Below are 22,611 nucleotides of genomic sequence, written 5' to 3'. Positions count from 1 at the left end.
CAGAGTGCAGTAACTTAAAGTAAACTCTCGCAGGTCGCAAGGAGGGGTTTTTTAACTCGAGGGATTTTTAACTAGATTTTTGACACCAGAATGATACACATGATCTTAAACATCAGGATGGAAGTGATGTGCGAACTGTAGTCTTTCAAACTTACTTTTTCCGTCATCATGTTGTCTCTTTTTGCAATGAGGTGCACTTAGAATTCCCTTCAAATAAGAGTTTATATGTCATTAATATACCTTATTTTTTCAGTTAATTCATTTCTTCCCTGGAAATTCACACAATCCCAGCCATATTGTATTGTGTATGTGCATATATATATATATATATATATATATATATATATATATGTGTGTGTGTGTGTGTGTGTGTGAATTTTGCAGGAGGGGGCAGCCGTAAAATATCAAAGTTTACAAAGTGTATATTGTTTGCTGCAGCAGTGGCCTGTCCTTTTTAATGTCCTGGTGTCAGGATTTGCAGCAGTGAGTTTGAATTGCCAGCCCCTTCAGTGAAACAGAAAAACAAAGTAAGCATCAGCAGCTAGAATCACTCAACTGTTTCCCGACACTCTCAAGCACAGCCACTCATTTTAACTGTAAAGTATGTTGTTTTCTAACATAAAACACACTGGTGTGGAGTGAAGTCACTGGCCAGTTCAGGCTACAGGCCGCTGCGTTCGTCCCCCACGTGCAGCAGGTTTCCGCCTCCTGCCAGACCAACAGCCCAGAGGTCGCTTCTATTTCCAGGGCATACTTTCACAACCTTCACCGATTAAACAACCATTTGAAGCGGCTGGACGTTGCGAGTTGTGCTGAATCGGATAGTTAACTCTCGGTATGCTCTGGACGACTTTGTATGAACCAAATGAGTTTTGCTAAATATAGCGGTGGAGACATGTGCGACCTCCAGCAACTCGACCCCGCTGCTTGTTTGAGTTTTTTTAATGCACCACAACAAGTTCTGGCCTCCCCCAGGGATTATTTATGCACCAACTCTTAATAGGTCTGTGGAGATATAAACATTAAATAAACGTTTCTGCTGACCTTGCACATTACGCTCGCATGAAATCTCATCCATGCGTTGCACAAATACATGAGTAAATTTTAAATCTTAACTGATTTAAATGCAAGAATTAAGCAGGAAGATATATTATCTTCTCTTATTTATTTCCAAATTATGGCTCTGCTATTATTCCACAGAGATCAAACCAGAATACACAGTTTAACAAAGTTTATTCTCACACTCAGGCACAACTGGACTGAAAATTAAATAATAAAATTAAGTTGATCTTGGTTTTTAAATCTCGGAAAATGTTAGATTTTTGTAGAAAACATGACTTTTTTGCAGACATATAGGCCACAAAAAGATTATCGGGAATAAGGAATGTATTTGGATCCAGATTAGAGACTCCTCTGGTGTCCGCAGCAGAGAGATGTTCAATAGCTCTGCATTATCTCATACAGTCTCCATGAGTGCGGCCATCTCTTTGAGCTGCTTGTGAAAATTCTGAAAGGAACAAATGAGAAAGATCAATGATTGACAGTGGACTAGAAGGATCAGGGATACGCACCTGGAACTGTGGAACGGTCATCTCAAAAGACCTCTGACTGATCTGCCCGGACGGCTCGGCGATCTTCAGCAATAAAGTGACAAAAGGGGAGTTTAAGGAGCGACACGTGTCGGAGCTGACGGCCAGACTGAGCTTCCACTGCACGTCCACTAGCTGCAGAGACGCACAGAAATGACTGACTTGCTGCCAAGAGAGAAAACAGCCACTGGATTTAATCTCACCTGACCAACGCTGAGTGTGTCCTGGAGCTCCTGCTGAGCCTGAACTAAAGCCCCATGTTCACACCACAATCTGTGAAGGATCTGAAGAACAGCTTTCGCCCACTTCTGGTTGGCTTCTTCAAGCTTTTGAACTAGCTGGTCACCGGAGAGTCTGCTCTTTCCTGCGCTCCTATAATGACCAACGTTAGCTCGCGTTCTCATTGCAGAAAGAAAGAGTCAGTTAATACAACACAGACCTGAAAGTCAACAATAGAAGCCTGACGATGCTCTGCACTGATTCGTGGTCCAGTCTGACTCCAGCTCGATGAAAACTCTGTCCAAAGCAGAAGTCAGAAACTCACTAACAGACAGAGAAGGAACGTTCAGACAATACTAACTTACTTGAGATATTTCAGCTGAATCGACGCCGCTGCTTTGACCCTGAAGATAAGCCAGGATATGCCGACACTGTTGACATGACAAGATTAGAGTGAAGATATTCATGATTTTGAACAATATATTTAAATGTTTGAGATAGCTCTAATAATACTTCCAATACATTATTTTTAGATGGCACCTTTCTAGGGGATGCAAAGGCACTTTACAAAGCAAAAAGCTATTCTGAAGAGGTGGGTTTTTAGAGTTGACCTTTGAAAGAGTTGAATGTGTTGGTGTTATTTTGACTAGGTGTTGAGGTGAGAAGGTGGGTGTCAGCATATAGGAGCTGAAGAGTGGGGGAATGCTGCTGTAGAACAGGGGTCTCAAACTGATCCACAAAGGGTTTTTGTTCCAACCAAACAGGCACACACAGTTCAACCGTTCTGGTGCAGCTAGGAACAAACAGCAGCAGACTCACAACCAGTCTTCAGACACCTGATCGGTGAAAAGGTGACTGGTTGGAGGGGAAACCTACAACCACTGCCGCCCTTTGTGGACCAGTGTGGGACCCCTGCTGTAGAAGGTCAGTTAGGTACGAAGGGGCCAGGTTATGTAGAGATTTGTAGATGATCAGGAGTGTTTCCACTAAGGTGGAAAAAAGATGTTTTGGTGATATGGTTAATGAGAGATGACACACTACTCACTAGCTTCAACTTGATTTGGCTCTTCTGCCGAGGAGGTTATGTTTCCCATGAAATTGGTTTATCTGTTTGTTTTCAAAATAATGTGGCAAATTATGGACAGATTTGGATGAGATTTTCAGGGAATATGTGACATGGGGTAAGGAACAAATGATTTTGAGAGTGATACGGATCACCATCTGGATCCAGGGATATCTTTAAAGGATTCTTTGTGGGAGCATTGGGAAATAACCAGGGTTAAAAACACATTGAAAACCACCACAGTCATGTCCACTTTGTGTGTTATCTCCTTGTTTCGATCTTTCCACTTCATTATAATTGGTTTGATCAGGAGAGTTCAACGTGTAAAAAGAAAATTATTATTCTGAAAATCTCATTTATGTCTCGACAGTGCAGAAACCCTGATAACGCCACCAAAAATTTGGAATTTTCATCACAAGAAGTGATCAAATTAAAGTATAGCCACCGGAATCTGAAGTGTGACTTGTTTTTCAAGCTGTGCCTTCTGGAAAATTCAGTACTTTTTCAGTCTCTTCCTTGCTGCAAGTAGAATTTTAGTCTGACATTCGTCATCATGTGGCACTTTTTGTGAAATAGATTTAGCAGTTTGAGACACACGTTTCCGGCATCACAGAAAACAGGCTGCAAAACAGATTACACCACAAGATATGAGACTGACTGGCATCTCTCTCACCACATTCTCATTAACCGTGTGATTCTCTCTTGCGCGTGGTTGTTGTGGTAATAAAACTGATACAGTCCAAGATGATTCTCTCCACAAGTGGAGGATGTCGGGTGAGTTCTCCAGGTTGGATGTCTAATTCTGTACTCTACTATTAGACTTAGACTTGTTTAAATGTAACGCCGATATTTTTTCTTACAGACTCACGACAGTACATTTGTATCAAGAAGTTAAGTACTGCAGATGTACTCACAGATTCACCTAGTACATCTGGCGGTATCCTGCAAATGTTGCCCACTGTTTTGTCCTCCCCTGAAATCCAAACAAAAGGTTCATAACAGGTTAGAAGGAGCCAACAAATTACTATTGTTTTCAATTACACGCAAGCTCATCATGTGATCTTGAGTGAGGCAACTGTCTTCATAAGTTTGTGTCCACATAATATGACAATGTAAAGTAAATCGCGTGAATGTTTAAAAAAACCTAATGCTCAGTAGGCAAATATTAATGGACGACATGTTTACTTTTAGCTAGCTGCTGAGACGCTAACCAGCAGCGCTGTTAGGACACTTATAATGGCTCTAACGACTACAAGTAAGCTATGTCACAATGTAAGAAGTGTTTTACAAAAGAGAAAATGATTTAAAACAAGAAAGGGGACACGAAAACCCACCCGTTGTCACATCCGCAGCAGGCATCGTTCCTTCCTCAGATAGCACTCGAGAGTCGAGTGCTAAAGCAGAGAAACAACAGCGACCCCCTTCGGATCACACAGAAAGTGCAACGCGTCTCAATCGGCTGTATTTTTCGTTCTTCCTTTTTATTTAAACTAGCAAGTTATATTCATATCCAGATTCAATTTAGTACAACGTTTGAAAACAAATCCAGTATTTAAAAAAATAAAATATTTTCTAAATGAATCGAGACCGGCAGTGGACCAGTCTATTGTCAGACTACGGGGGTTAGTGTTCAGTTCGTGTGGAGTTTCATAATAAAGGTGTTGGCAGCAAGCCTACTGAACAGTTTCTATTCAAATTTTAACCCCAAAAGCTCAGTCGTGTCTCACTCTAATGACTGTCTTTGTCAGATGTACTCTGATTCATTTTTCTATTCTCCCCCACGCTTAGTCATGAAATGTAACAGTCGAACTCAACGCGGAAGTGAACGTCAGCTGTCAAACAGAAAGTTTCGGCTTCTCTCAGGCAGGAAAAAAATCCATCAGCTCAAAATGGACTGTCCACGTTGGTTGCCCCTGGAGTCCAATCCAGAAGTATGCAGCACTAGATTTCATTTTTTTATCAATATCTTTTAGCGTAGTCATTCATTCTCCAACATGTGATCGTTAGCTAAATAGGTTAGCAGAGAACAAAAGCCGCTGCCGGCTGACTGTGCTGTGATTGTTATTGCTTTTACTGACGATATGTTGGTTTCTTGTCGTTTCAGGTCATGACGAAGGTGAGTATTGAAACAGCCAACGTTCAACTGGAATCTTATCGTGTCTATAAAGCTTCATGCAACAGATATCGGGCCTAGCGTTCACCGTTATCTGTGGAGCCCATCGTATTTACAAATCACAAGTCCGACGTTAATGGATAACATGGGTGTTTCTGCAACCTGACTTCTTTGAAGTTACTGTTATCCATATATCGAGCTGCGATTAGACTTAGACTTTCTTTATTGTCATTACACAAACGTATCATATATATTATGGCAACGAAATTTCGGTCTGAGGCCTCCGGTTTCTAAAAACAAAAACTATACGTCCAAAAGTAAATAAATATGAGATAAATACTTAACAGAAAGATATATATATATATATATATATATATACATACACTAAATATAAACAAACAGTTTTGATGTAAAGAGGGGCATGGCTGGATCCACGACAATCTCCTTCTTCTTGTCGAAATTCAGGGCCAGATTGTTCGCCGCGCACCAGTCCACTAGATGTTGCACCTCATCCCTGTAGGCCATCGGAAACTCCAATTTCCTCCCTCAGTTCAGAACTATTTAGTTAATCGATGACACTCAACTGTCTGATGGTGTGAGTTTGAGTGGTTGCCCATTCAAACTAGTGGCCTGTCCAGGGTGTGTCCCCCAACTCTCACCTTATCGAGCTGGCAAAAGCTCTTTGTTCATTTCTCCTCATTTTGGGTGTTTGTTTTTAATTCTTTTTTCATGTATTATTATTATTTCATTTTCCGTAATGAATGGGTGTTTTGTTTAAAGATTTATTGTGTCTTGTTTTCGTTAATACTGATTCTTGTTATTACGAAATGATAATCACTTTTAAACCATGTGGTTTTCTGTAGTTCATCAGTTGTCTGGGCATGAAACCCTCCTGGCAGTTTGGGGATGTATACGGGCTGGATCCTGAGCTTCTCAGCATGGTACCAAGGCCAGTGTGTGCTTTGCTTCTCCTCTTTCCCCTGACAGAAAAGGTGTGTACTTTTGTGACTCTGAAACGTCAAGCATGTCTCCATTAAAACATTTGTTTCAATCCAGTATGAAGCATTTAGGCAAGAAGAGGAGGTGAAACTTAAAGAACAGAAGCAGGAGATCTCCCCTGATGTTTATTTCATCAAGCAAACTATTGGAAATGCGTGCGGAACAATAGGATTGATTCATGCGGTGGCCAATAACATGAAACACCTGGAATTTGGTGAGTCGACATTCTGCAGATGTATCACTGAAATACCTGACATTCTGATGGAAATTAAACTCTCTTCACTGACATTACCATTTTCCTCAGACTCCGATTCTTCCTTGAAAAAGTTCCTAGAACAAACTTCCAAAATGACACCAGAGGAAAGGGCTACCTTCCTGGAGAAAGATGAGGTAGGAGCCGTCTCCTTTTAGCCATTTTAGTGTGAAAACAAAACTTCATAGCAGCTCCAAATCTTGTCAAGCCATCAGAATCACAGTGGAGTTGCTTTCTGTTTTCAGAGTATACGCGTGACACACGAGTCAAGTGCGCAGGAGGGCCAAACGGAGGTTTGTTTTGATCTGTTCACACAAGTTAATGGAAGATGAGGTTATTGTGCTAAGCTTCTTCTGTTTAATGCAGGCGCCCAGCGTAGATGAGAAAGTGAATCTTCATTTTATAGCTTTTGTGAACGTCGGTGGACAGTTATACGAACTGGGTGAGTCGATGAAGTGCTACAATGTTTGTGAAAACTTTGGGGTTGTATCCAAAAGATCCATGGGGGTGAGGAAGAGAGTGCAAGCAGGGTGGGACTGGGGAGGTCAGAGTAGCAGAGTAGTGAAGTGATTTCAACTCAGGACAGAGATGAAGATAAGGTCGTCATTGGGAGCGACTGGAAAGGACAAGATCGGAAATAAGTTTGTCAGAGGGTCGACTCATGTTTGGACGCAAAGTTGGCGCTTGAGGCCCAAGAATTTTAGAGATGGATCTTGCTATAGTGGTGAGGGAAAATGATCATGGAAGGTTAAGTCGTAGACTGTGGCATAGATTTAGATTAAACCTGGTCAATGTAGAGCATGAAAGGACGACGACCATATAAGGGCATCTCACCATGACAGATGAGCTTCTAAATGTTTATTACGAGAGAGAAGTTGCATGAGTAAATTGTTTAGTAAACTTGTTTTTGTGAGCTGTAGCTCTTGGAACTTCTCACTAAAGTCACTGTCACTGATGCAATAACACAAAAACTTACTTCATTGACCCGTGTGTGTTCCCAGACGGCCGAAAGCCTTTCCCCGTTGTCCATGGCAAAACTTCCGAGGACACTTTCCTGGAGGTCTGTATGGTTTCATCTGAGCATGAATCACCTTTTCAAATCATTGCTTACCGTTCACTTGGTGTGCAGGACGCCGTAGAGGTTTGTAAGGTCTTCATGGCTCGTGACCCCGAGGAGGTCCGCTTCACCATCATCGCTCTGTCCAAAGATTAAACCTGAGCACTCTGGTGATGAACACATTACTGCCAAACATTCTCAAGTGCTGATTTTGTTGGATTAATTTTTTTTTTAATTTGAAAAAACAAAATGGGCGACGTAAGCTACTGCTCCACTTGTGTCATTGTTGATTGAATCAACGCAGATTCTCAAGGAAACACTGCACTTATGTATAGTATTAAAATTGGCGCACTACCTTTTTAGCTCCTGGAACAGTATTCGTGTCCAAAACTTGATTGTGGGTTCACATTCAACCTGTAGGGTGGGCCAGTAAGAAACCTGAAATATTCGTCCTTTTTACAACACATCCTTTGTTCCCTTGAAATCATCCACAGTAAAGGGCAAATCTGACTGTTGGTGTGCACGGTGCTCATGTTTTGTATTGGAGACCTTGACAAATAAAAGCTGATCTTCTGCTTCACTTCTTTCCTTTTCTGTGGTGCTAGATCTTGTGACCTCAGTCAGCCACAGTAATGGCGCTTAGACACTTGTATACTGCACATATATATATATATATATATATATATATATATATATATATATATATATGTGTGTAAGCATGTTATTGTCAATTGATAGGGGAAAAAAGTTGTTGTTTTTTTTTGGTAGTGATCTCCTCATCAGGCCATCACTACTGTTAATGGTCATCTGTTTTCTTTCTGAATTATCAAAACACTGGATCTTGCAAGAACCACCTACCAGCAGTCAACTCCCATGGATCTGTGGCGACTCATGTCTTCTGAGCTCCTGCCATGCACAACAACAGAACACATTGACACCAACAAAAATATTGTGGGGAAAAAAACTTCAGATTTAGAAAGAAAAAAACCCCACATTTCTATAAAATAATTACTCAAAAAAAACAGGCCAAAGGTAAATAACTGATAGAGACAGATGCATATTGTTAAAATATCCTTTGGAGTGGATCTGTACCAGGAATGAGAACAGAAAATCAATGCTATAAAATTTGACATGGCAGTGGAATGACTAAGTTTAATAGAGTATAAGTAGGTTGATATGTACTAGATAACAGTGACTAGAGGTTTTTAGATAGTGAGATGGAGAGGCGGAAACAGACCTTGAAGTTAGACACTCTGTAACAACTATTAGATGAGTGGTTGGACACCGCTTTCAGCCGCAACAATTTTGTCTTATATATACTGAACATATCATTCAGAGGTGATGATGGGTTCCTATGGCAGAGAAAAAAAAAAAAAAAAAAAAAAATATATATATATATATATATATATATATATATATATATATATATATATATATATATATATATTGCTGTTGTTAATGTAGTGAAAGAAAGTCACTTTATTTAACACAATTAAGTGCAACATTCAAAACAGCAGAAGCGATTAACCTGTTTACAAAAATAAAGATCAGGTTTGAAATGTGAAGTCAGTGTTTTTCGTTGAATCTGATATTCATTTCAAGTAGGTTTTAATATTTAAGGGATATTTACTATCATTCCACTCATTTAGAACGGAGTTATTGACAATATAAATACGTCAAAAACAAAACTGAAAAAGGTACAGTATTATAAATACAAGTATCTTTTGTTTAACTTTATTCTTTTTGACCATAATTACATAAATTAAGGTCTATTTTTTTAGCTCAGATTTAGATCCCCGTTAAACCTACCCAAGAACATGACGCTCCGTCATTGATACGGACGTTTTAGCCCAGCAAATATTTTCTTTTTTTTATCACTTTATAGTAACAAACATTAAGATACTTACTTTGTTTTTCATACCATTGAACAGCGTGGGACGAGTGTCCGCACTAAACTCATGTTTTTGATCGGTGTCCTCCAATGCATCGTAAATCCGCTGGGTGTCGCTCTAGTAAAGAAAAGTCGCGTAAACGTCCGACGGTCACTCAGTAACTTAGTGACATTTTTCTATGCTTGCGGGGTTAAAACTGCAAAGAAACGTCCAGCCTCGACTTTCTTTCCAACACTGTGGATTATTTCCGAACCTTTTCGGTCACGGGTTTGGTGCTCGGCGACTTTATTGTGGTCTACCAACTGGGGGGTCCTTGTTATAATCCGCCAACATAACAGCGGTTTAGAGGGACGTGAACGCACCACAGTAGGAAAACCTGGTGGAAATAAGTCGCCCGGAGTTTTGTGTCATGAGTGTGTGGAGGTGGAGACCGACCAGACAGGGCGAGAGCTCAGGTGTGTCGGATGAAGCGACAGGTAAGGTGGTGCGACACAACTCCAGCTACACCTACATTCAATGACTCTCTTGTGAGGAACAATAGCGGACATATTTCACAAATGACTCGTCATTTCACCCGGAGCTCGGTCGCATGGTTGTGTCTGCTGCTGGTCTGAAGTGGACCTGGTTGGCTTTCAATTCAGGACTGCGGGACTCGGTGTGGTCCTCCGGAGCGGATCTGGAAGCGGGTGGATGTGGAGAGGTCGTGATGGAGTGGAGAGAACAATCGTCAGTCAGCTGCGAGGAGGCTTTCGTGGAGGCTCAGAGGTGGATCGAGGTCAGTGCAATATTATCCGTTTTCTACTGAAAGTGAGATTCATTCTGAATTCTTTACATTTTGAAGGCAATATTTTCATTCTAGAACAATATAAAGTTGAGTTAAATGAAGCATATTCCAGTCTGTTAATGAGAAAGATTAGAAAATGAAAATAAATCAATTGTTTGAAGGTATAAAAAACAAATATACTTTGCTACATATCTGTTAATTATCTTCGCTTTTGTGTGCTTGTTCATGTTGAGTCACTCCAATTGAATGAAGCTGCTGAAGTTTGTTTTGTTTGACTTTTAAAACTTGATTTACTGCTCATTAACGACTTTCAGGAAATGTTATTGAAAGCTAGAAGAGAAAACAATTCTGCGACCACTCAACAACAATGTGGCGTCAACGGGAAACAAATGATTTTGTTTTGTTTTTTCAAGAAATGCAACAGGGTTTTATCTTATAATCTGAACAGGGATTGTCACGTCGACTCTTTCCCTCAAGCTAAAATCAGAACAACAGAAAAGTCATTGTTCCAGAATTCTGGCTGTGTCGTCTTCAACTTGCATTTATTTGAACTTCTTTTAGGTTTATCGGGGTTGTGTTTAATGCTACGACCTCATGACCTATGTCTTCTTTTGATTTTTTTGTTTTCAGCAAGAGAGGGATTTTCAAAAACTAGTTGAAGGACTGGCAGTTTCACTTGACCTCCCTTTCCCTGGACAATTCTTGCTTAGTGATTCTGTGTGGACGCCATGTTCTGCCCCTTTTAGAAGCTCGCCTGAAGAAATGTTTTGGAAATTAATCATACCCGCTGAGTCACACGTTAACCATTTTTATCAATACTGCCCTCCACCTTTCTGAATAATAAACCATTTCTGGACCTTCCGATGATCAGAACTTTCCATCCAAACCTGCCGCCCGACTGAATTCCTTCTCCTCGCGAGTGGGCAAAACGAAGTCTCCTCGTCTCCCAAATTCTCTGCCCAGCAGGGTGGTGTGGTGTCAGTGCGTGGCTGTAACTAAGCAAATATTGTTCTAATCTCATGAGGGGTGAATCTGAATGCTTTGGATGTGACATCAGTGTCTCGCACACTGGTGCCATTGTCATGGCTTTGATTGAGGTGGGGGACTGAACATGGAGGCTGGCGAGCAGCGGAGAGGTTTGGAAAGTACAATGCATACTTGTGGTGCAGAGCTAGGTTTTCCCTTCAAAGTGAAACTTTTGTGGCTCCTGGCTATTGCCGCTGAATGATTAACAAGCTGCTTGGCTTCACATCGGCACGCCAGAGATTGGTGTTAAAAATGAGTCCGAACGGTCTGCAGCCTGTCACATGGACGCATTCCGGCTTCCAGGAGTGTGAACGTGAGCTCCCCCTCAGCTCGGGGCGGGCGGGCTGTCAGCGCAGGACGCTGCACCCTGCAACCACAGCATAATGGAGCTCCTTGTTAAGTGACTGTGGCGACAATCAAGAACAAGGGGCAGTGTTTGCACAGGTCAGGAGATTATGTAAACGCTGGTCTGTACACACAAACACACTTTTATGTGTAATGAAGTGGTCAAGAAGTTAATAATCCAAAAGCTGCCTGTCTTATGTTCCACATTTGTCTGAAGAGGGAGCCGGTCAGTGAGTCCTTCAGTGGCTTTTTGTAGTACATATGTGACAGCCGGAAATGATGTCACTACACTCATACGTCTCCTAAAATACAAACCCATCCTCACTCCCATGGCGTGATATATTGAGATGGAAAAGTGGCCTTTTGCGTCCTATACCGATGGCAAAGGCAGCCTTCCGCATTGCATGTTGACTCAATAGGCTTTCAATTGTAGCACATGTTCTGCCTTGCGCTGCATATCCTGACGCAGTGGGCAGCGCGACACGTGAAGGAAGATGGAGGTTGGGCTTAGGTCAGTCATGGGATGGCGCTCCTATGAAATTATTTGTCATTTGCTTTTTAAAGCTCAAGGCTCTTCATCCTCAGTACAAGACGCCAAAGTCCACCTTCCCAATGTCAGTATATTAAATCAAGGGAGTGAGGATGGGTTGAATATACACATAAAAAAACACAACAAAATTCCACTCTCATGCATACTCAATCACACAAAAGTACACACTGATACACGACTCACAAATGACAAAATCATCATAAAAGTATATGCACATAAAGCACACATAAACAAATATAAGAGCCTAGAGGTACAGTACACAGCAGTATACTCCTACTACACATTGCTACTCATGTTCCTTACAAAGACTAGAAAAACTGCAGCAAATATGCATACAGAAAAATGACACACGATAACACTTAAAGCAACACTTTTTACTACACACAAGTATGTACAAAAGATAAGAATACACAGGGACATAAAGACCATTATACTGATAGCACTTTACTGCCACCCACCCACTGAACACACACGTGGACAAGCTTCAACTGGTTATATTTGCCAGCAATTTTCTAATATATGTATGGTTAAGTATTTATGCATCCATAAGTGACACGCTTTATTTAATTTAACTTTTAAGTTCAGGGTTTGTACTTTTAGTAAGTGACTTGCCAAATGATTATTTCCATCTAAATATGTCCTTCGTTGTTTACTCGATGTCGTGCGACGCTTTGGTGGGGCTCCTTGTTCTTGGATCAACAGACTACTCAAGGTATAATCTGTGTCTGCTTGGATTTTAGCCCACAGCCACATCCGTCTTATGTTGCACACAGCAAAGAGCGGAGCGGCCAATCAAAAGTAATTCAATACAAAAGCTGTCTTGAAGATGATCTTGTTGTTCCTCTCGGAAACCGAAGAAGAAGTGCTTGTAATTTACTGAAGCCTCTCACAATTGATGTTGCAATGGTCAATCTTGAATTTAACGCGAGATAGAAGTGTTGTTGTTGTTTGGCACAGCTCATGTGGAGAGTTTAGAGACAAAGTGAGAGAAGCTCTGGGGCTTATGGAGAGGAGACGTGCTGGATGAGGAACGTTAAAAACAGAGAAAAGGAAGATGACCAATGAGGTTCATGGATGTAGTAAAGGAAGACATGAAGGTGATGTGGCTGGGAGGATCATAGATATATTAAAGATGGCGGACTAGGAAATGCCAAGAGAAGATCAACAATCTTTGTGGAAACTGTGTTTCCAGGATGAAACTCTAAAACCCTGATTTATTTGCACAAAAATATCTTCTTCTCAAAGTTTGTTGCTCTTCTCTCTTCAGTAATTTGAGGCCACAAATACATGAGTTGCCTAGCGTGACCCGGGTGGCGGCATTGTTGGTCATCGCGGGGTCTCTGAGGCCGAACTGATCATTAGTCACCTCACTGGAGCGCCGCTATGATTGTGGCCGCTGAGAAGCCCACGGATCAGGAACAAGGTTGCTGGTTTCCTGGTCATGTGATGAACCACTTCAAACAACTCACCATTCACTCCCTGTCGTGCACCCTGCTTCCTCTATGTCCTCTGAGTTGAATGTAAACAAGGAAGGCAAATGAGATTCCAACAACTCCATTTGACTATTCATGACTGCTCAGATTATTACATACTATGCTTGCTATTCAATATATGTTTCATCTTCAGGATTTTCCGCTGAAAATCATCAAGGTGCGCAGCCTAGAACCTTGTGTTTGTTACCCAGTGACTTCATGTGGCATAAAAAAGAAAAAGTCGGCCCAAGTGCTCAGAGATGTTTGTGGCTTCAGTTAACACAAGAGGCGTAGGTGTAGGCATGGGTCTGTTGCTGTTTTGAAGTGACAATGTATTTATTTATTTTTCTTTTTTTTAACATAGTGAGGCAAGGAGGAGTTTTTGTCAGGAAAGTGCAGCTGGAAATTCTGAACTAGACAAGCAATAAACATTTCTGCATTTGAGGTCGTCTATAGCGGTGGTTCTCAACTGGAGGGTCCGAACTCAAAAGTGAGATAACAGAATGTCCCCAGGTGAAACTAATCCACTCCAAGTAGTTTGCCAGAAATGTATGCTGAAAACAAACGTTACACACCCAACTCCACTTCTGCACTGTTAATATCAACACTTTTATTCTTACTGATCTTCATCCATCTGGATTGTCTGAGTGCGACTGAATGGTCATCAGCATTGTCCTTCCCTGTTTTCTCGTCGTCTCTTTTACTCATATGCCGATGTTGCTTCTACGAACACTTTCCAGAGTGGTATATTTTTCTTGAGTCCAATCCATAAATTCATGATTCATGACCAGGCTGTCCTTCGATGGCCTCGGGTCCGCGTTTGCTGAGGGAAAGTGGGAGAGTTTAGAAGCAGCTAGTGGGGGGCTGTGTCCACACAAACCAAGAATCCGGCTTCGCCTCAGTGGCCCTCATGAATAAACAATAGCTGTGGTCATGGACCCTGATTATTTGTGCTCCACCAAGATAGCATTAACGGCTGCCTGCACCTTTGGAGCCTGTTATGAACTCCAAGAACCTCGATCCTGGACAGATGGAGGGAAGTTGTCATGAGACTTAGCGCCGCAGCATGAACAGCAGCACATTCTTGAGCGGGGCACGAGGGTGGGTGAGTAGGCAAGAAAGCTGTTTTCGCTGCTCCTGCATTGGAGCAGTGCAGGATGGTGGGATCAGCGGCAGATGGGGGCACTAGAGGTTGGCATGTAAGAGCGAGTGGTACCAGGGTATTAGAATTGTGAAAGTAGGGAAGTTGGGCCAATAGGCAAGGCTTCCAGTTCACAGGCAGATTCCAAACCTAGTTCCTCCCATCATCATAAAACTGACCAAAAAGAAAAGATTGGGTGAGAAGCTCAGCCATCCTGGAGAGGCTCAGAGTAGAAGTGGATCACCTCTACCTAATGGAGTGTTCTGGGTGTGTCCTATAGAGGAGACCCTGGGGTGAGATTGTCCTTCTCAACTGACTTGGGAACAGCTAAGTGTTCCTCAAGAACAACTGTGGGACATTTCAGAGGAGAGGGTGGCCTGGACCTCTTCGTTTATGCTGCAGTTCCTGTGACCCAAACTCTGACAAGCAGAATACTGTGCTACTTCATGGAGTTTTACTCTTTCATTCCTGATAGAGCTGACTGTCGTTCTCCAGGGATTTCATTTTTCAGCAGGGTCTTGTTGAGGGGCAAATAAATGGATGTGTAACTGAATATGAAATCACTTTGCCCTTCAATTCTTAGACACTGCACTCAGTAACCTTATCTCAAAAGTCTTAGGATTGGTTTATTGTATAGACTTTTTTTCTACAAAATGTCTACTTTTGAGTCTGTTTTGGCTGCTAGTGAGAAACTGTCTAAAATTGGTATCAGTCTGTGAGAGACTCAAAAAAAAGTATCGGTGCATCACTGATCGTCTGTCATCAAAGACGGGTACAGCAGGTCATAGTGTTATTGTCATAGTTTAATTTAGAATTTAATTCATTTGAAACCAATTACATGCCTTAACAGAAAGCCATTGCTGCCCTCATTGGCAGGCCAGGTTTGGTCCCCAGGCCCTGAGTTTGACACACTTCACTTGCTTCTTGACAATCGCAATCTCACTCGGCCTGTGATATATCAGTGTGTGTGCGCCTGATATTTCTGTGATATCATTACTTACATTAGAACAGTAGGGGTCAGGGTTTCATATCTCAACTGAAACAGCACTGTGAAGTTGATGTTATCACTGTGTTTAGTGTCGCCTTTGCACTCCTCTTGTGTTGAGTATCTCATTACAAGTGTGCTTCAACAATAAAGTAGGCGTGGCTGAGAAGTTGTCCGGCTAAATCATTCACCACAATGGCGTTGTGCAAGTGCGCCACTGTCACAACTTTAATCTTATTCATCTATTACAACATGCTGTAATTCCCTTGGAATGATGGCTATTCCGGGCCATCTCAGGTTACCCAGGGCGTGTTCAAAAGGTAGCTGAGTTTCAGTATATAACTTCCCTGCTCTTTATACACACTCAGCTTTTATTGTACTGCACATGTCCTGGCTGTTTTTCATGTTATAGGGGCAAAATGAAAGTTATTGTTTTAAGCTTTTGTGCGTCTGTTTTCTTTGGAAGGAGACGAGACAAAAGGCACGAAACACAGAACATCTGACCAATTTGGTTTGCACAACCTGTTGGACTTGTTTTGCAGAGTATGCACGTGTATTCTGCTCTTCCTCAAAGTGGCTCAGCAATAACGTGATGGTGCTTCTGTTTAGGATCCTGTGATGCTCCCAGTAAAATATGAAATGAAATAACAGCATCATGTTCTCCTTCATGACAGCACTGTCTGTCAAAAATAGACATCGCCACACAATTACTGTAGACTTCATTGTCTGACAACAGTGTTTACAGAAGAAACCACGGCAAAGTTTCTGCCAGCAGGAATCAGTTTTCAGCTGTTTGGAGATTAAAAATATAGTTCAAGTCATGAGCGCAGGCTTGAGTCCAAGGAAGAAGTGATTAGTGTTCTATTTAGAGCCAGAAGGCTTTAATAAGGGTTTACAAGTAACAGAGTTTTCACTGTGTGGTGGAATATTGTGCAGCGATTTCTGTTCCATGCTGTGTAGTTTTAATATACAAGGCCCAGATTCTTTATAAATAGATTATCCCTCCCTGTTAGCATCTCTTTATGTAGTTGAGTAATTCAAGTAGTTACTGTGAAATACAACTGAATCAAGGAGTGGTTATTTTGTGCATTCCATTCGCATTAAAGTTTTGTGTCAGCTAGCGACTGACTTTCCTGTCTTTCTGTTTGCATGCGCCACATATTCTTTGATTTCTTTCACTATACTTTTGTCCCATCTGGGTCCCATATGTGGCTCTTTTCACACTTGGGAAATATGTGCATATGTTGTGTTTTTAATGGGAAAGTCCTGCTATCAAAATATTCTTTATATTAGTCCTTTTAATTTTATTCAAACTTGGGAAACAAGCTGTTATGGAGTTAACAATTTTGTTTCCAGAAGTCAGGTCATTACTTGCTAATCTCGAGTGTGTTTAATGCTATCAATGTGAAAAACAATGATTCACTATCAGAGTTGCAACCGTTTTCTTGACTACATTGAGATAATGGGCAATGGTGTTTAAGATTTATTTACTTAAGGTGACTCACTAATGAAAACAAAATGTCGACACCACCCATGAAACCGTGATGCAACCGTCAGGCAGTACAACAAATCCAATGTGGTGCCAAGCACGGACACACTTTCAGCATGAAGGAAGAAGATTGCTGCTAAAGGAAACCAGAGCAAAAACAACGTCTAGTACTTGATCCTAAACTACTCAGAAATTCCTTTTCATTATTCATCATTATTAGACTTTATATTGACATTCACATTCTACATTTTCTATTTCTTCGGTGTAAATCATTTCATAATTACAAAGGAAAGGTTAACAATACTCATCTAATTCTATCAATGTATAACCATTAAGCATTGTGTAGTCCCATACTGCACTGCAACAGCTCCAGTTATATCATGTTCAATAATGTGTGTTATTGTACATCATATTTCTCCACTATTTGTTTGGTCGGTTGTTGGCGCCGCCGTCTATTTTGCATCTATTTATATTCAATAATAAGATTTAACACACGTCTCCCTAAGCGAATGAAAGACATATTTCCACAAACAACACAGATTATATCTGTGTGTGCTCTCGACCCGGCTTTGAATTTGCACGTCAAGCGTGTTTCCCTGCAGAAAGGCTCTTGGTGTTTCTACAGTAGTGGTTTGAGATCATGGGAAAGGCATGAGGCTATAATACTGCTCTGTGCCCCATAGCTTGTGGCTTGGGCTGCGCGGCTCCAGCACAGTTATAGCACAGAGCTCCAGTTAACCAGAAGCTTTTGGCAACGACGGCGCAACCGAAAGCAATGGAATACCTGAGCTCTTAACTCTGCCCCACAGACATTGTAGGAGGAAATACCTTCGGCTTCCTATCCTACTGTTCTCAACATCCTACCTTTATTCTCCGAGCTTCCCACCCTGCGCAAACCCCTGCTGCCTCTCCCCACCCAACCCTTCTCACTGTTTTGTTTCCCTTTTTTTCAGGCTGTAACCAAGAAAACATTTGGGAGCAGAGACTTCCGATCAGCCCTGGAGAATGGTGTTCTGTTGTGTGAGTAAGTACTTTCCTCAAGTCGCTCATTCATGTAGACACGCTCTCCTCTCCTCCGTGTCGGCAGTGTAACGTAAGTGTTGCTGATGTTTCCCAGGAGGACCCCACTGCCTGCTTGTTTGTGTCAAATGAAGCGAGTCTGTGTTTTAAGATGCAACAATGAGAGTCTGTTTTACTCCTGAGTCTAAGCGTCCAGCTATGATTTTCAATGGAGAATCTATTTAAAGAGGACATGTGTTACAGATCAGTGAATGGGATGAGTGCCATCTTTACTGTTGTTGGGACTCACAAACAAATCGGAAACCATGAGCTGACGCCTACTTGGGAAGTCAAAACTCCCACATACGTAACTTTTACATCTGGGATATTTTATTTCTGCCCAGAAAAAGTGCTTGAAACAAAGTCCAACTCTGAAATTTTCTCTTAAATGCATCATCATGCTGCCACTCGCAGTTGTGGAGGTGGAACTGTCACTACTGGTTATGAGACTTATGACTGGTTCTCCTGCTTGAGAAAAAAATCAGGTGATGGCTTGTTTAGCAATGAGGCTGTAGGTTGAACTCCGTTTGGGGTCACAGCATGTGCCATTATGTGTCCTTAGATGGGGGAGCCCCCTAGCATTTCCCCTAATGTTTAATATTTTCTTCACCACAATCTCACATTACAGTCTTGCACATTGTTCTGCATTTGGCGTCTCCATTTTTAAGGTGATAAGAGGGCAGTTGAGGTCACCCAATAGAGTGCATCAAACTTTGTCCAGCCATGCTTGCATAGAAGGTATTTAGAATCAAGTAAAATAAAAGCTAATGGAGCGGAAGTTATGCTCAAACTGCAGTGGCTTGGAGAGATTAGAATGCCAAGAGGAAACACTCTTGTTCTTTCCTGGCCAGCTCAAACAGGATGTCTTGATGGATGGTTCAATTCAAGTTTCTATAAAGAAATTGTGTTTCACATGAAAGGGTTAACAACTCGACCCCTCATGCAAATGGTGGGCGGCCCCTAGTTGATGGACAGTGACATGGTTTGCGTGAATCAGCAGGGAGCTATAATTACTAGCTTCCCCAGCAGTATCCTCCAAACCTCTATTGGCCTCAGATCAGACCAGAACTAGCCCCCGCCGCCATTCTGCTGACCCGACTCTGCTTTCAGCCGACAACAGCCCTTTCAATTCCACTTCCTTGTTTACTCAGGAAAAGGAAGATTGTTTCACTTTCACCTAAAAGCTGTCGATTGTGTTTCACCATTGTGTTGCGGTGTTCACATCTGCGAGGAGAGGAATGTGTGGTGGGGTCCCACTTTGGTCAGAATGCACTATCTGATGAAATCATAACAGCTTTCTATTGTTTCTTCGTCGCATGACAAACTTCAGCCTAAATTCCTTTTGGATTCTTCCTCCATGTGTGCTTTCAGACACTGTAGGTTTGTCCACCCCCCTGCACTATTTAGCCCGGTCTGATGAGCGTCTGAGGTTCAGCCGAAGATCCAAACTAAACAACAGAGCAATTAGGGAGCAAAAACTCAACCCTGTCTCACAGACAAAATGAATGTCAGGAAAAAACGGTTTTATTGAAACTGCCAATGTTTTGCCAGCGATCCATATATCTTAACTCCTACTTGGTGGTCTACTGGTTTTGGTCTGTCATGGTTGGCTTCTATCCCCGTCATTGGGTTCAGTCCAAACCTAAAATTTGATTTTCTAAAATAACCCTAACCCTAAATCATGAAGTGCATAGAGCCTCTCAAGAGAAGGTTGATCTGTATTTCATTTATCTTGTGAAGTCATTTCTGCCGTCATGAAATTAATTCCTTCATTATTGCTATTGTGACGCGCGTATTAAACATGTCTGTTTAAAATTAGAAAACTCCTTCAACTCCTTACAGAAAAACATCTCTCATTTCTGCAAGCATTTTCAACAAATCTGGTGTTAGTATGATCATAATTGGGGGAACACCTAATACCAATACTAACAACTCCCTAATAAGATGTATCATACCGCTACTGTAAAGGGATTCAGTTCATACAATTATATACATTTTAGGCCTCACCGCGCAGCCACTGATGCACATTTGAAGGGTACTGTAAACCAGCAAAAGCTCAAGTGCGACCCATGTCTCTTGCACTAGCACATAATTTCATCCCTTTTCATTGTTTCTCCCCCTAATTTTTGTGCACTGTGAGCCCATACCTTGTCCTCTATTCTATATCCAAGCGGCACAGAAAAAACAGCCACCTGTTTTGGGGGGATTGGAGATACCATACCATGCTTCTTCAGACTTCGTCTCATGAGCCTGATAAGAGGGGTGATTCGCGTTGGTGGAGGGTTTTTGTATACGAGACTAACCCTTCCCCTACTGAGGGTTAGGAAACAAAGGCATCCTACAAAACACAAGACACATGACAGCGTAGTTACATGTAATGAGCCCACATCAAAGAATGAAAGGTAGAAAAGCTTTGGTCGGAAAGCTTGTGGCTGTATTTTGCGATGCCATTATGAGCTATAATAAAAACCTTGAGTGAAACGACCTCAAATTGCATTGTTATGCCGCGAGCCCTTCATGTTATGTAACCACAAAGGCAACTATCATACATCACACTATGAGTGAGAGAAACTGGAGTTTTGACCAACTGCCTCAACGTTCATGTCAGTTCCATCATCACCCTGACGCAAGTTAGTCCACTTAATGCACTCAAGTCCTGTGATTGCTCATGGAAACTAGACTCATAGAATGATCATGTGTCAAACTCAATGTTATAAAAAAGTCAATAATGGCAGTTATGATGTCCAGACAAAGGAGGCACCTAAGGGGGGGTCATTTACAGCAGTCTAACCTGCATGCTTTGGCAAGACGTATTCATCAAACTGAATGCAACATTGTTGTTGTTGTTTTCCTGCATAAGAGACGTTTTATCTCCTTGAAGCACTAACTGAAATGCCCTTCATTTGTATCATGTCTGCTTGAACATATTAGGAAAAATAAATGTATGCCTAAAGGAAACACCTGCTCTGGCACTTAGTTGGTCATGAAATTGGCAGACATTGTGGGAAATCTCATTTTTGTTCAACACAAACTTAAAGTTAGTATAGAATGTTAATGCCAAGGGAACTAACCTTTGGGGAGGCATTCGGGCCCTTTGTCTGGAGTTTATTTTAGATTACCACATATTATATTGCAGAAAAAATATTGTCATATAAGTGCCGATGACACGAATTTTATTGTGTCTCTGTTGTCTGTTGCGGAGTTACATCCCACTGTGTCAAAATGTCGTTCATTTCGGCGTCTAGCTTTTAGCCCGCTTGACTCGTCTTGAAGCCAACTTGTTTATATTGTGGTTTAACTCTGGCCATTCACCAAACTGAAGCCAGGTGGTTGCCATTAAAACACAGTAGTAAACACACAACAGTGAAACACTTTTTTTGCTTCATTCCTGCCATTTACTCACCCAGCCAATTACAGAGTGCTTTCGCTTGACGTCTGCCTTCTGTTTGCTCGCAGTCTGATCAACAGAATCAAGCCTGGTCTCATCAAGAAGGTCAACAGACTCCCCACGCCTATCGCCGGCCTGGTAAGACGTTGTACAATTCTCTGCAGATACACAGCATGCCTGCTCTGGTGTGGAACTGGGGGTCTAGGACACAAAGGGCGAGGTGTTTGCTTCATTAACTTGTCGCAGCTCATATCCTTCCAAGCTCATAACTTTGGCTGTGTGAAAGGCCACTAGTCCCGAACGGCTGCACCCTAAATATGATAACTGCCAAGCTGCTTTCAATCAAACCTTTAATGACAACAAGCCTTTGTACAGGTAATTAGGTTTTGATTGAGTGGCAGGAGGTTGAAATGTTTTGGTTTGCGCCGCACAATATCCTGCTGTTGAGGCCGTGCTTTGTAATATTTGAACTATGTATTAATAAAGGACTTTTAAAGAGCACAGTAGCCCTATTTGGGGTGCTCGGGAAAGTGCTCATTCTGGGGAAGCAGACCTCTAAAATGCTACCTTTAACCCATCCCTCACAAAGCTCTCTCTTGTGGGAGTAATGGAATCCAGCTGCTGGGAGGAATTACAGAGACTTTAAACCAGTCTGCGCTGGTGGACTGCGCAACACTCACCATGTTTGGCAAGACAATGACAGGTTGGTTACAGAAGAGGCACTTGGAGCAGAAGTAAACACAAAATAAAGTGTTTGTTCGTCCAAACTTGGTGCGGAAGAATCTCGGTAGATCGGTTTTGTTGCTCCTTCTGCTTTAGACTGATTCGAATCTGCCTGGCTGGGGCACCTGCGGAGATAATGAGGTGAAATATCTCTTCAATCAGGACGACTGGGGTGGTATTTCCGAGACTTGGATTCGAACCTGAAACCGCCGCTTCATAAATTCTTTCTGCAAAGCTTCTGGAAGGCCTGGAGCTACTGCCAGTTGATGCCAACCACATGGAGAAGAGTGGAAAAGTCAAAACAAACATGACTCATTCTCTCTTTGCCGTGAGAAACGTTCTCTACGACTCACACAGATCTTTGGGGGAAGTCTTACTGTATTTGCAATATGTCTGGATGATTCTGCTGTATAACTACACAGACAAAAGTAGGCCTGGCCTTGTCATGCCTTGCACCGCTTTGT

At 41.9% G+C, this 22,611-nt stretch overlaps 3 protein-coding genes across 14 annotated transcripts in view; 2 read left to right on the top strand and 1 right to left on the bottom strand.

Annotated features, from left to right (window-relative positions):
• Nucleotides 1–1,216: 1,216 nt before the first annotated feature.
• On the bottom strand, nucleotides 1,217–4,296 carry commd6 (COMM domain containing 6). The gene is made up of 7 exons (XM_053877993.1): nucleotides 4,206–4,296; nucleotides 3,786–3,844; nucleotides 2,174–2,239; nucleotides 2,029–2,105; nucleotides 1,793–1,961; nucleotides 1,572–1,724; nucleotides 1,217–1,507 (listed from the first exon to the last, which is right to left on the bottom strand). The coding sequence occupies exons 1-7, from the start codon at nucleotides 4,228–4,230 to the stop codon at nucleotides 1,457–1,459; spliced, it is 600 nt and encodes a 199-aa protein (XP_053733968.1). The 5' UTR covers nucleotides 4,231–4,296; the 3' UTR covers nucleotides 1,217–1,456.
• Nucleotides 4,297–4,745: 449 nt separating this feature from the next.
• uchl3 (ubiquitin carboxyl-terminal esterase L3 (ubiquitin thiolesterase)) lies at nucleotides 4,746–7,873 on the top strand. 2 transcript variants are annotated; one of them, XM_053877991.1, is made up of 8 exons: nucleotides 4,746–4,802; nucleotides 5,848–5,976; nucleotides 6,041–6,197; nucleotides 6,288–6,373; nucleotides 6,482–6,529; nucleotides 6,603–6,678; nucleotides 7,238–7,296; nucleotides 7,366–7,873. In XM_053877991.1, exons 1-8 carry the CDS (start codon nucleotides 4,761–4,763, stop codon nucleotides 7,447–7,449), a joined length of 681 nt encoding a protein of 226 aa, XP_053733966.1. In that variant the 5' UTR covers nucleotides 4,746–4,760; the 3' UTR covers nucleotides 7,450–7,873. The 2 variants fall into 2 exon arrangements, with proteins under 2 accessions (XP_053733966.1, XP_053733967.1); XM_053877992.1 differs by lacking the exon at nucleotides 4,746–4,802 and adding an exon at nucleotides 4,964–4,987.
• A 1,518-nt stretch (nucleotides 7,874–9,391) lies between these two features.
• Nucleotides 9,392–22,611, top strand: part of LOC128765630 (LIM domain only protein 7-like) — a 49,663-nt gene continuing 36,443 nt past the window's right edge. For 4 of the 11 annotated variants that reach the window (XM_053876499.1, XM_053876494.1, XM_053876492.1 and 1 more), the window contains exons 1-4: nucleotides 9,392–9,661; nucleotides 9,827–9,960; nucleotides 17,931–18,001; nucleotides 21,493–21,562. In XM_053876499.1, the coding sequence (XP_053732474.1) occupies nucleotides 9,595–9,661; nucleotides 9,827–9,960; nucleotides 17,931–18,001; nucleotides 21,493–21,562 (342 nt within the window). In that variant the 5' untranslated portion in view covers nucleotides 9,392–9,594. Of the gene's footprint in view, nucleotides 9,662–9,763; nucleotides 9,961–17,930; nucleotides 18,002–21,492; nucleotides 21,563–22,611 lie in introns of those variants that run through there. The other 7 variants (XM_053876491.1, XM_053876495.1, XM_053876488.1 and 4 more) reach the window with 5 other exon arrangements.

This window comes from Synchiropus splendidus, chromosome 10 (assembly GCF_027744825.2).
Source record: "Synchiropus splendidus isolate RoL2022-P1 chromosome 10, RoL_Sspl_1.0, whole genome shotgun sequence".
NCBI lineage: Eukaryota > Metazoa > Chordata > Actinopteri > Syngnathiformes > Callionymidae > Synchiropus > Synchiropus splendidus.
This window is presented reverse-complemented; position numbering and strand designations above follow the sequence as displayed.

Bases quoted from the DNA above. Each gene is read 5' to 3' on its own strand.
- commd6 (XM_053877993.1), bottom strand. From the start codon at position 4,230: ATGCCTGCTGCGGATGTGACAACGG. The intron at 1,725-1,792 runs GTGAGATTAAAT...GCGTCTCTGCAG, and splicing joins ACACACTCAGCGTTGGTCAG to CTAGTGGACGTGCAGTGGAA. The intron at 1,508-1,571 runs GTGCGTATCCCT...TGTTCCTTTCAG, and splicing joins TGACCGTTCCACAGTTCCAG to AATTTTCACAAGCAGCTCAA.
- uchl3 (XM_053877991.1), top strand. From the start codon at position 4,761: ATGGACTGTCCACGTTGGTTGCCCCTGGAGTCCAATCCAGAA. The intron at 5,977-6,040 runs GTGTGTACTTTT...GTTTCAATCCAG, and splicing joins TCTTTCCCCTGACAGAAAAG to TATGAAGCATTTAGGCAAGA. The intron at 6,374-6,481 runs GTAGGAGCCGTC...TTCTGTTTTCAG, and splicing joins CCTTCCTGGAGAAAGATGAG to AGTATACGCGTGACACACGA.